At 37.8% G+C, this 12,658-nt stretch overlaps 1 protein-coding gene across 13 annotated transcripts in view; it reads right to left on the bottom strand.

The window, feature by feature from the left end:
• Positions 1 to 12,658, bottom strand: part of SMPX (small muscle protein X-linked) — a 40,848-nt gene that overhangs the window by 27,280 nt on the left and 910 nt on the right. For 8 of the 13 annotated variants that reach the window (XR_004748518.1, XM_035318241.1, XM_035318865.1 and 5 more), the window contains exons 2-4: positions 9,790 to 9,849; positions 5,814 to 5,903; positions 1,793 to 1,943 (exon numbers count right to left, since the gene is read on the bottom strand). Coding sequence is in view for 12 of the 13 variants with exons in the window: in XM_035318241.1 (XP_035174132.1) it covers positions 1,806 to 1,943; positions 5,814 to 5,903; positions 9,790 to 9,828 (267 nt within the window). In the remaining variant the exon portion in view is untranslated. Of the gene's footprint in view, position 1; positions 687 to 1,071; positions 1,271 to 1,792; positions 1,944 to 5,813; positions 5,904 to 9,789; positions 9,850 to 10,817; positions 10,843 to 10,883; positions 11,057 to 12,404; positions 12,535 to 12,658 lie in introns of those variants that run through there. The other 5 variants (XM_035319033.1, XM_035318953.1, XM_035319113.1 and 2 more) reach the window with 5 other exon arrangements.

The following is a 12,658-nucleotide window of genomic DNA, read 5'->3' as shown; positions in this document are numbered from 1 at the left end:
AATCAAATACAACATCACAAGGACAAAGACAGAAATGACTTCATAATGACCTCACAGCTTTCACTTTCACTTTGCTGATATTCCTGTAGAAATCTTTTCTTTATAGTGAATATCTGCATGTGCCCTAAATGTTTTTGTCAGACTCTCAGTAAGCTAATTATAAAATAACAATTTTAAACATTGAAAATAGCAGTCACCTGAGACTACATATGGGGTTAAATTTCTATCTAAATATCTCTTACATAAAAAAATAAAAAAATAAAAAAATCTTTAAAGCCTCACATTAAAAATTCGTATTTCTCTGGGCACTGCTTTAGTGTGATGACTACAATGGTACATTTTACAAAATGTTAACCTTCCTTTTCCCAAGTTTCCTGAAGAGAAAGACTCTGTTGTTGTTGCTTCAAAAATAACATGCACATTATGGCAGAACTGGTTAAAAGTAAGAAATAAATATTTTCCTTCTAAATGGCATATTTATGGTGCACATTAAAAATAAATTAACGTACAGTGTGTATTGGGACAATTCACTCAGATTATACACCATTTCTTTCGAGATTCCTGGACCGCAGCACTTCTGTGTTCACAGAATCCTTTTGCACTGCTTTTTATTTTCTCTTCTTTAATGTTTCTGTGCAGTAAATTCCAGATGATGTTCTTTTACTCAGCTTAGCTCCTCTGTCTCTCTTCATGATAAAAAGGACTTGTGTCAGGCACAACTGGCAAGTCAGATGACTACTCTGTGACACAAGTATCTTTTTCTTACTGTCGCAATTTTTGTTTGTTTGTTTGTTTTGTATTAAAACTTCTCTATATAGCTGAACTTTGACTATAACTGCATCTTTACTGACTCAGGCTTTTCAAAGAAAACAAAATGATAATTTCATGGATGGAAAATATTATTATTTTATGGCTCAGAATGTAAAACAACAGAGGTTTATTGGCCTTGTTTGAAATCACATTAAAATAATTCTGAAATCTGCATTAACATGCAAGGCAATAAACTTCAGTACAATAAACTTCAGATATTGCACTTGGGTCAGGGCAATCCCAAACATGGTTACAGGCTGGATGAAAAATGGATAGAGAGCAGCCCTGTGGAGTTGGGCTTGGGGGTTCTGGTGGACGAAAAGCTCAACATGAGCTGGCAAGTTATGCTTGGAGCCCAGAAAGCCAGCTGTATCTTGGGTTGCATCAAAAGTGTAGCTAGTAGGTTGAGAGAGGTGATCCTCAAAGATATGTTGCACATCCTTGGGTGTCACAAGTGGCACTGGGTGCATTTGTGTGATTAAATGCATGGAGCCATTACTATGTTAGCTCTGAATTACAGAAATAAAATATTATCCAATCTCTAATGTTCTAAAGGATTTTTTTAAAAAATACTGACCTACTTGTCCCTCACTGTAATGAAATTATTTGCATTGTAATACATTCATTTGTAGTTAGTGTACAGACATACAAGTCCTGTATTCAGCAGAACTGGACCTTGTGCTTGTGAAGCACAAAGATGGTATTTGTTAGCTGCCTTCAATATAATAGCCAAATACACTTTTTGTTAGGTAGGTTAATGGATGCCATGTATCATCAGATACAGTCTCCTGCATGCTCCTTTTATGAAATAAAGAATTCCAAGGATCATGAGACCTCTTTTACACCATATATTTTGTCTTTGAAAGAAGGAATGTGATTCCAGGTCCTTTTTAATTTTTGAAAAGACATCTTTTGACATAAAAAAATGTTTCTGGACCAGCCTGCTTTTCCTAGAGCCATGCAAAGAACCTCTCTTACTCACCTGCTTGTTCCAACTACTGTTCAGCTCTGGGGACAAATTTCAGCTCACTCTTTATGTTCTGAATCTCTGATAAGTTGACAGCAGGACCTGGAAGTTTCTTAGCTCCTGGGAGATGCTTCTTTTCTTTCTCCTCCTCTGTAGCAGGAACACTCTGCACAAAAGGATATCAGTGACCTTGCTGCTGCAATAGAAAGCTCTTGAGCATGAGCATAGGTCAGTTATTTGAGAAACAGAAAAGGATGTTTTTATAGTAAATTCAAGCACAACGGAAACCTGGGAGGGGAGGGGAGCAGGAAGAGATGGATAGTTCTGTTGGTTGTTGTCTTGAATGTCTAAAAGCTCTACAAAAAATATTTAGAAGGTGTTCAGTGCAGAGGAATATGGATCTTTTTGTAAATGGGTAAGAATTTACAGTGTCAGATTGTTAGCATAAAATTAACTGAGTGATGTATTAAAGACAATTCCCAGATCTTTCATTTCTTAGAGAAAAAAAAAGCTGAAGAGCCACTTTTATTATCCAATTTCTTACAGTCTCATTGGTGCTGGCCAAATGGGGAGGAAGAACATCACACATTTCCCCAGCTCTGGAGACCAGCTATGATAGTAGGTTATGGACCCCAGAAGCTCCATCCAAGCTCAGCTTGAGTTTATGTTTATTTTTTCTTAACCTCATTGGTAAGAACAGAAAAAAAAATGTCACTATATTTCAATTAAGGTAGTCCCTTCTGGCTATTTTGCTGACACAGTAAAAATAACAGCACTTAACACAACAGCACATAACACAACAGCGAGCATCTCAGCTAATTTCCTGATGGACCACAGTTTTTCACCCCTTGGTACTTCCTCTGATGTACTATTGCTCCTAGGTGAGGTACAGCATATATTTTAGACTATTTCTGTCCTACACTGAGCAATGTTTTGAAGGAGTCGTTTTCCAGTAGGGAGTTTAAGGTCTAGCCAGTCTAGTCTGTATTTTGTACAGCTAACATACAGGGGGAATCATGTAGGATTAGACGTGAATGAGTATTTGACTGCCAATAATTTCACAATGCAATTATTTTATTTTATTTTAATTACTCTGTGAATGGCCTCTTGAGATAGGCTTTTTGTAGTTTGGAGTTAATTTAGTATTTAGATTTATTAGCCTGTGATCAGTCAGTTCCTAATATTTAACTTAATTTTTAAAATTTCCAAGTTATCTGTCAATTATTATTGGTCAGTAAAAACCCTTTTTCCTATTGACTAAAGGACTACATACTAATAAGGAAGCAGACTTTTACAATGTCAAGTGGCAAATAAGCAAAGAATTTTAGAAAACTGACCACTTTTTCTTATCCAATCTTTCAGAACTTTCTACAGATCAATATATAAAACTGCAGCAACAATTATGTTGCTTGGCTTATTAAATTTGTATTATCTGTTCCCACTTTTTAGCTAATATGATTAGTTAATACAAGCTAATATTAATTAACACCATTATACTATTGTTTCTGTTTTGATAATTTAAGATCCCAGTCAGTAGTCCTGCCCCAGCCACCGTACGTACTAGTATCTAGCTTAATGATCTGACATCTGGGAATGGTAGCAAAGCACAACATGAGAATAATTAGAATGACACAAAAGGTGTTTGGAGGTATGCACAAAATTGTATCAGTAGTCAGAGGTGTCATTAGCTTGTTTTGTTTCCATTTACAGTTTTCCTGCACAGCTTGCTAATCTAAAAACAAAACAAAACAACTACCATCCTAAAAAGAACACAGTTCTTACTAGTACATAGCAGACACCATGTTAAAAAGACTTTTTCAAGTCCTTTGCTATAGCATTCCTTCTCGTAGTACGAATAGTGTAACCTTTGACCATATTTTGGAGATTTTGCGCTCCATAAATCCATGTTAGTTTTCCATCCCAATCTCAGGTGTGTGCTATTTGTGACTGCATCTCTCCCTAGATCACTCACTCTGTGCACAAGGAACTGCTGAGATCAGACCTCGGCCTTCAGGTTTATTGAAGTATGTCTGCAGATTGATTTAGATGTATGACAAGAGTTAACAAATACATGCATGGAAATGCTCTGACTGAAGAAAAGTTATATTCTCAAATTCCCACCTCCCATTTCTTTTGCATGTTAACATGTCCTCTACTTTGACCTTCAACAAATATGTAGTCCTCTGTGACCACACCAACCCATTGAGTAAAAGCCATATTTCCCTAATCTCTTTTGCCAGGGTTTTGAAATACAGAGAAAAATGCTAAGGACGGTTAGCAAAAGGTGTATAAGTCTAAGGCTGCTTTAAGGACTCACAGGCTTTACTGCAAAGCTTAACAAGGCAGTAGCATTTTTATTCTATTTTTATTCTATTTTTATTCATTTTTATTCTATTCTGAGAAGAGCTGTCTCTGTAGTCTTTGCTCCCACTGGTTTGGTTGAATATTGGCTATAAAACCAGGACTAAGAACTTTTATTCCATAATATCTGTCTCATGTATAGCGTTCACATAATTGTAAAGCAAAGCAATATTCAATTACCCAACCAAATCTAATTATCAGCACTTGTCATTTATTTTATTTCTCAAATACCACCAGAATTCACTCAGACAACATTAGTTTCTGCTTAATAGCGTGCATTCCTTTACCAGTTTAATTACTGCAGAGAGAATGTGGTTTGATTTCTTTCAGGGGAACAGTATGTGTTTAAGGTCACTTTCTGTGTTTTGTTTTGTTTTCTTTGCAATTTTCTTAAAAATGAGTTAAATTGGGCTGAGTTTGTTTTCTTCAGAATAATTCTCTGTAAGCAGAGCACTATTTATATCAAATATGTTGAAATTCAGAAAACAAATCTGTCTGATTTAGACTGAAAAGGAATAATTAGCTATTATGCAGCCAAAACCATCTAAGTGCCTGTACCAGGTTGGAAGGAGCAGATCATTTGTCCAAAGCAAACCTGGCTGTTTCTAGTTGGGGGCTGCAGCACCAGCACTCTCACTGTGTGCCTGGAGTGAAGTGGCTGGTTCCCTCCTTCCTGGCCCTCAGGGCTCTGCTCTGTGTGAGGGCAAGGCTCCCTCCAGCCCTGCTTCACCCAGCACATGGCTGAGAGGCTGCCCAGCAAAGTCCTGCCAGAGCCAGCTTGGCTGAAGGGGTCGATCTGAGCCTCTCCTGCCCTTGGCTCAAAGGAGCATCAGCAGCTCTGGCCCAGCAAGACCAGTTCTGAGGTGGGGATTATGCAGCCAGACTAAGCCACCTGACTAAGAAGCCCTAAGCACCCATCGTACTTACGTCTTTTTCTTATTTGCACTATTACCTGTTTCTCCACTGTAGGATTTAGTTCTTATTTATTATAAAAGTTCCGAGTAGATAAGATGCTTTAATATCATCCAGAAACATGATATCTGTGATCAATGTTGACTAAAGCATAAATTTAACTCCACATTCAAAACTCAATGTTAAATACTCCAAGTACCTACTGGCAGCGGAGCACAGAATTTAATCTGTCAGGGAGTATTTTCACGCTTCTGCAGGTTCACAATTTATGGTTTTAATTTGCAAACGTATAGTCCTCACGCTCAATCTCTACTTCTTGATAAATAATCCCAAAAGGTCTCCAAATGTTGGGTTTGAAAATCTGTCAAATATTGATATGCTGAAACAATAAATTACACCACAGGGCAGCAGGTAGTAATAGACCCTTCCAAAGCCTTCCTATAGCTTTTCCTGCTGTATTTCACCAATTCCAGTCTAGATAAATGCTGGTCATGAAATCCTGACAGCAGACATCATCCTGTGGAACTACATACCCTTGAAACAGTTCCTATGGAGGCCTCAGCATCAAAAACAGAACGGTGTATATAGGAAGTCTTCAGTAAATGGCCAGTTACTCCCATGAGTGATCCCTGTATGTCAGCTGTGGTACCTAAGATTGGTAGGTAGTGCTGTAAGGTTGATTTAAAGGCTTTCTTACATCAATGGTAGGGACTCCCTTAAAAATATATATATATATATATCAAAAAGCCCCCTTTTTTCTTACCTCTTCCGCTTCTTCAGGTGTTAGTTCTTTTCTTTTATGAGGGTGGCCTGCACCAGGTCGAAATGCTCCCATTGGGATGTTAATATTAGCCTGTGAGAAGGAAATGAGGATGCATATAAGAGCAACTGATAGATAGATGCACAATGGTAAGTGGCAAAACTCCAAAGGGGCACAGACATTGTTGTGGTTTTTGAGCACTTATGGCATCATCACAATACTCCCATGGTGAGGGCAAAAAACACTGCCTATGGAAGAACAGCGAAAATGTATCTGTTTCCTCATGTGACCCAGCCTGGCTTATTCTAAAAGTCAAATGGTGTGATCAACTAAATGCACAAATTATACCTATTCTTATCTCGTGATCTCAGAAGAGAAGCTGCTCGTAGGAAATGTCATCAAAATATCATGACTCCCACTTGTAAAACCAGCGGGTGAATCGGTAATGCTATTGAGAGTAAACAGAGAACCTTCAAACAGCGACCTGCTTTATTGTCATTTACCATCTGACTGATTTGCACAAAATGAAGATGAACAATCCCTTCCTTCTGCTCAAATCCTGGCCCCGCAGATCGTGCCCCAGATTGGGTAGCCACAGGAACACAGCCCACTCTTCTTAGGATCAACAAATGTTCTGGCAGCTGCAATCCAGCATCAAACAAATTAAGAATCCATTTGCCAAGAAATAAACACCTTTCCCTTTATTCATTTTTTTTCACTTTTATTTATGCACGGTGATGTTACCATTTCAGTGGGGCTGGCAAATGTCTGTAGAGCTGTGTATTTTATAGACAACTGGGCATTCATTTCATATGCTTTTTCACTGAGCTTTAGTTTATGTGTTGCAAAACCTTTCAGCTGCAAGTTCCCAGGAGACAAGGCATTTTCAGCCTCACAGTACTTAACCCATTATTTCATTTATGAGTGGAAAAAAACTGCTCTGCTCTTTTTAATTTTAAGCATCTCCCCAGCCAGGCGCTGGTATCTCCAGTCAGCTGCTTTTTTTGGAATAGGAAACAATTCAGTGCTTTACAGAGAGCGTGGCCATACAGGTTTGCAAAGCTGAAATATCAGAACTATTCCCAAGAGAGATCTCTCCTCCTGGTGCTTGTTTTGAACTCGGTCATCCGTTCCCCTTAGAGTCAATAAAGCAGAAGTCAGGCTCCCACTGCCACCTGAGGCTGACCACAAAACCCTAATTCTGTTACCCGGTCCTTGCATTTCCTACTGTGACTAAAAATGGTTCAAGAATAAAAATAAACCAAGTGCCAGACTGCTAATTAAATTAAATAAACCATTCTTTGCTCTGCTTCAGCATTTTCAGAGTGCTCTGTGTCACACTACAGCGGTTTGAACTATTTTATCTACAAAGTGCATTCACTTCTGAGTTTGGACAAGACATGAAATATTAACTTGGTAAAACGAGCAGCCTTTAAGACACAGTTTAACACTGCCTGGATCTCGTAACACACCACGCTATAACACACAATAAATTAAAATATTTCTAGTACAAAAATAAATTGTGCCTAATTTCCTAGCAGCTCCTGACCAGAGATACCAGAATCCTGAGCAATAAATCTCCCTTTTAATCCAAGGCCAGTCCATTCCTGTGGATAAGCAGCTGTGTTATGGGTGAGTGATAGACTAAGTCCTGTATGCCAGTGCAGCTCTGCAAGGACTGTGTTGTGCTGTGATCAGCACAAGTGTGCTGTTGTGTTTTTTAAATCCTCTTTGGGGCTCTTGCCACGTGGCTGCTGGGATGGAGATACGAGTCTTGGTGACCTCTTCTTTGCCTGCTTCCCCATCTGGTTAATTGCTAAATAGGACATTTTTTGTTCCACACTCCTGAAGCTGTAAATCATAATTGCTGTAGACAGACCTTGTAGAAGTGGTTATTATTTTTAATCAGATTGATTCTTATTGGGCTTGCATCTTTCTTTGTTTCTGGAAAGTGCTTACCATATTTTGGATGTCTTTGTAGTTTTCATGAGTGGAAATGTGTACTCATCTACTCTGCTAAGACCTTTCTGAATTGACTTAAGGAAAAATATCTGTAAGCATGAAATACAACATAAATTTCTGATTTGTCTTGATTAAACTGATATTTAGAGATTTGTTAGTTTGTCTCCCTTTTATAGGGAAAAGGAAGGCATCTAGATTAGGAATTTCTGGATCTTACACTACTGGTAGCCAAGCATGAACTTAGGGACTCTGGTCTTCTGTTACCCCAAACTACTCCTGGGAACCAGCTGCTACCCTTAGCTCTCCCACGTCTGTATTTAGTGGCTGTGGGCATGTGAAACCTTTAGTGTATGTCCAGTACAGTCAGAAAGAAGCCACTTCTGACACGAAGCACCATCGGATACTTCAGTCAGTAAGGTGGCATTACATTTCCATCACTGTAGTACTATGCTTATTCTCCAGGGGATGTCGGTCCTACTATAACAGCACCTAATGGCAAAGGATCCTAATATATGAATCACAATATATAAAAGTAATGTGGCATTTTGAGTCAGAGTTCTCAGAGTGCTCAAAGAGAGATAGGTATCAACTCCAGGGCAAGTCTCCCTGCTGGAGCAACCTCTGACACAATGTTTAATAGATTTATTTAAGTTTATGCAGTAGTTTTCCTAGGGATTCAAATTGCCTTTGCAAAAATTAAAGTTTCTTAAAATATTAAATTTAGTGCTTAAACTTAATGCATTTTCTGAATAGACAAACTAGAAGAATGTATTTACATTTAAAAGTTGGAAGGTCATCAGAAAACTGAAAAGGAGTTGCTACTTAAACGAAAAGAGGAAACAATTCCTTAAAAATGGTTGTACGTGCCTATGAAGTTTAAAAGTAAAACATTTGAGGCTAAAAAACTTCCAGGCTAAAAATTATCTACAATTTTTCATTAGTCATACAAATATTTCCATAGTCCCTATATGAGGGACAACAATTTCAACTGAGTGAAATCAATGACTTCTAATTTCAAAGGAACTAATATGGTAGCTTGAATGTTTGTTCCAGTACTCTTGGTGATGATGATGGTCAGAATCAGCATTTTTATGTTGTCTTGCCACCTCGGTATGCTGTCCAGACACTGGGTAATCAGTATTGATACCCCAATCCACTAGTTTAGTATTACCTTGGGGAAACAGAGGGTAGGTCAGAAATTCTGTTTTGTGCTTCTTACATATTTTCAAAGGAACCTGAACTTGTGGAAAAAGCTGATTGCAAGTGCATTTTACAGAATACATGAAAATTCTGCACAATTCTGCAGATTGTGAATTACTTTTGCTTTTAGCAAAGAATCAATGATAGCATGACTTCAACACAATTCAGCTACTTTATGATGATAGGATAATTCTGTGGGTGTTTCTTTCATAAGCATGTAACAATGAACTTCACTCTTATGAGCATATGCCATTTGAGGAGGTATGTGACACAAGATTTTTTTCTAATGAAAACATTAACGTTTCTCCCATTTCATTTTGGTTTTAAAATGTTTTTAAATAAATATTGGAAGGTGCTTTTTTTTTTTTTTTTTTTTCACTGGGGAAATGCAGACATGAAAAACTTTAGCTATGCCATCTTTTTAGCCTTCAGTTCTTCCAAAATTACATAAATTCTGTGGAAAATCCAATAGTTGCAAGAATTAATTTTACTCATAATGCTGACTGGTTTTGCAAAAGTATCACTATGTTTTACTTAGCTGATTCACTAACAGACATAAGCTAACATTGGAAAGAACATATAAGCAAGCAAGTAAGCAAACAGCCTGTCCGATCTGTCCTTTTCTCAGGTCAGATCATACGATGTTCTCAGGTCAACATTTTCAGTGCTTTCTTAACTACCAAGCTTTTCACTTTGAAAGAATAATCCCCGGATAGGACTTCTGCAGTGTTTTGTATGATCAAAATGCAGTTTGTCAAACAATGGAGGTTGAGATTTATTATTTTATTATATTAGAAACATAAATACTCACTCTTACCTGAATGGCTTTGACATGTGACGCTGGCTGCTTTGACATTTTTAAGACAGAGTCTTATCCCTGCAAGCAAAATGGGAAAGTGTTACAGGCTCTGACATTCTGATAGCTAGGGGAGATAAACTAAAACTTAACCCATGCTACCTCTTGATGGGCATCCATTTCACCTGCCCATCTCCTGTTTCTGTCTCAGTTTCAGGGTTGCATAGGTATTCTTTCTGAACAGCAGAAGTAGACAGAACACCTGAGCTTCTCCAATTAATCTTTCATAGCCACAAATGGAGCTCTCTCTTTCACATTATAAACAATAATGAGTAGAGATAAGGAATCTCTCAAACCTTTAATGGCATCATAAAATGAGCAAGAAATAAAGGAAGCATTTGAAGATAAACTATGCATGATTATCTCTGCCACAGTATGTACAATGGAATTATTAGAACTCTAAGCTTAAACCTTCCTTCAAATAAAACATAACTTGCTACAAAGCTTTGATAAATAAAGAGATTACGATTTTCTGACTCACACATTCTTGCAAGTCTTTAATACATATAGACTGAAAATGATCAAGATGGTTAAACTGTAAATTCTCTTTGAGAATTGCTAGGGCACACAGTAACTTCTCTTCCAAGTTTTAGATTCATTATTTTTCTTAGCACTAATGCAAAAAAAAGAACAGAGTTCTTCATATAATTTTATGCATGTGTAGAGATATGGACTAGTACAGAATTAATATGCAATAACAAAGAGAAACACACCAAAGAAAAGGATTTTGTAAAGGTTAAAAAAAAAAAAAAAAAAAGGCAAGAAAGAAGTTTACTATCTCTTTAACTTCAATATCATCTCAGCCTTTTACTCTTTCACTGAGATTTACTACTTTAACTGGACTAGACCTTTATTAGAGTCTGATCATTTAACCCATCTCATTTTAATGCAAAATAAAATAGTAATACTAAAAGGTGGTAAGTAAACATCCATCAGAGAATTCACTGATAACAACCAAATTTTAGCATATTTTGGCTACAGTATTTTACCTGAGATTGGAAAGAATATACTGAGAAAAGTAATAAATGATGTAAGAGAGAAGAGTAGAAATATACCAAGAAGTCACAAGTGGGTCAGAGACTTTGGTATTCCAAAGAGCACAACTGTCCCGTGAAGGCAGTATCAGAGTAAAGTATAGATCACTTGTAGGTTGACTTCAGCCCAGAATATCAGTCTGAAGCTGTATCCCTGGAGCTGCATGGAAGATTTGCTCTTGCCTACTCTCACATCAGCTTTATATCTGTGCCTAATTCGGAGCAGAATTTAAAGTGCAAGTGACTTGCCATTAGAGGTCTCTCTCTGATTGCACACACAGCTCTAGGAGTGCTGCCCAAACCAAAACATAGCCCTAACATCAGAGGGCATAGGCTTCAGGGTTAAATTGGTTCAGCTACATCAGTAAATCAGTTAAAAGTAAATAAATAAATGCCACCATGCAAAATGAAAACAGCACCATTCCAGAGAATTTTACACTTTGGCAATATTTTGAAATCTGAGACAGTTAGAACAACCTCAGAATTCAGTTTATGGGATGAAATCTTGGCCATTGGAGTTCATGACAACACTTGCACAGACTTCAATAAGCCAAAATTTCAGACAAAGAATTTATTGCACTCTTTCAAAATCTTTGCTACGAATGGAAATAACCATTTCCTCAGGATGCCATGCAGTTTATACCGATGCATTGTGCTGTTAATCAGCAGTTGTATTCCAAAGACAAATGCAAAAGAATCCACCAGTTTATTGGAAAGATAGGGCTTATAATACATAAAAGTTTAATTAATTTTTCTTATCATCCTTTCCTTTTTCTGATCAGAATGAAAAATGGAAACAAAAGCACAGGAAATTAATATACAGCATTTTAAAACACTATGTCTCTACTTTCTAAACATAGTCACAAAGAAATTCAGGCCAAGATGTACTTTTCTGTATCTTTTGCATTGCAAAAACACTGCTCTGTGCTTCTTTGGTCACCTTGAGCTAAATGGGCAGGGATTTACATGGGATCTCTAATTCAAAAGAAGCAGAGCAATGGTGCTACTCGGCGAGGTGCTCTGGGCTCACAAGAAGTCTGCGCTTGCAATGATTGCAATCAGACACCGGTTCCTAAAGATGGATGTATGATACAATTGTGTAGGACTGCTTTTGGAGGAGGTGATTTTCCTTACCAGTTTGTGCTGTCCTCATTACTGCTGAAGAAATCAGGACAACAGCACACCACTGAGTAAAAATAGACGATCTTCCCTGGCTCTGTCCCCTTCCCTCCCTTTCCTGAGCTTCCCTCCAGAACAATACTGACCATCAGCTGTAGCAAAATAAACCCCAGATTGCAGATGCACTTATTACTGAAGTGATTATTTAATTTTATAAATTTATGTATTCTTTTGCCAGGTGTATCAGAAAGTCCAGCGTGCAGCACTAATTGCGTTATTTCTGGCATCCCAACCACATGTGCAAACTTAAACAAATAGTCTCCTTCACAGCCCAATCTCCCACATGCATGCCCAGAGAAGCGCAGAGCTGTGCAGCCTTTATGCCCCGGTGTTTTCTTGGCCACCCCACACCTCACCTCTTACCTTTTATGGTCTGCATGCCGAGCCAAACTTAGGAAGCAATGGCAACAGGATTTCAGAGCTGTTTTATGCCAGGCTGCCCCTGCCAGTTCCCGTGCTCTCCTGACTTCCCAGTGAATGTTACTGCTACTTTTTGCAGAGTGACATAAAGCCGGATTGTGAAAAGACCCTTTAAAAAACAAAGGACCTATCTACTGTCCATCAGCTAAAAATAATTTCTGACAGGGCTGCAGAAAGATAATAAGCTGACTGATTCA

Source organism: Oxyura jamaicensis, chromosome 1, assembly GCF_011077185.1.
Source record: "Oxyura jamaicensis isolate SHBP4307 breed ruddy duck chromosome 1, BPBGC_Ojam_1.0, whole genome shotgun sequence".
NCBI classification, from domain to species: domain Eukaryota; kingdom Metazoa; phylum Chordata; class Aves; order Anseriformes; family Anatidae; genus Oxyura; species Oxyura jamaicensis.
The sequence above is the reverse complement of the archived record's forward strand: the minus strand, read 5'-3'. Positions and strand labels throughout refer to the sequence as shown.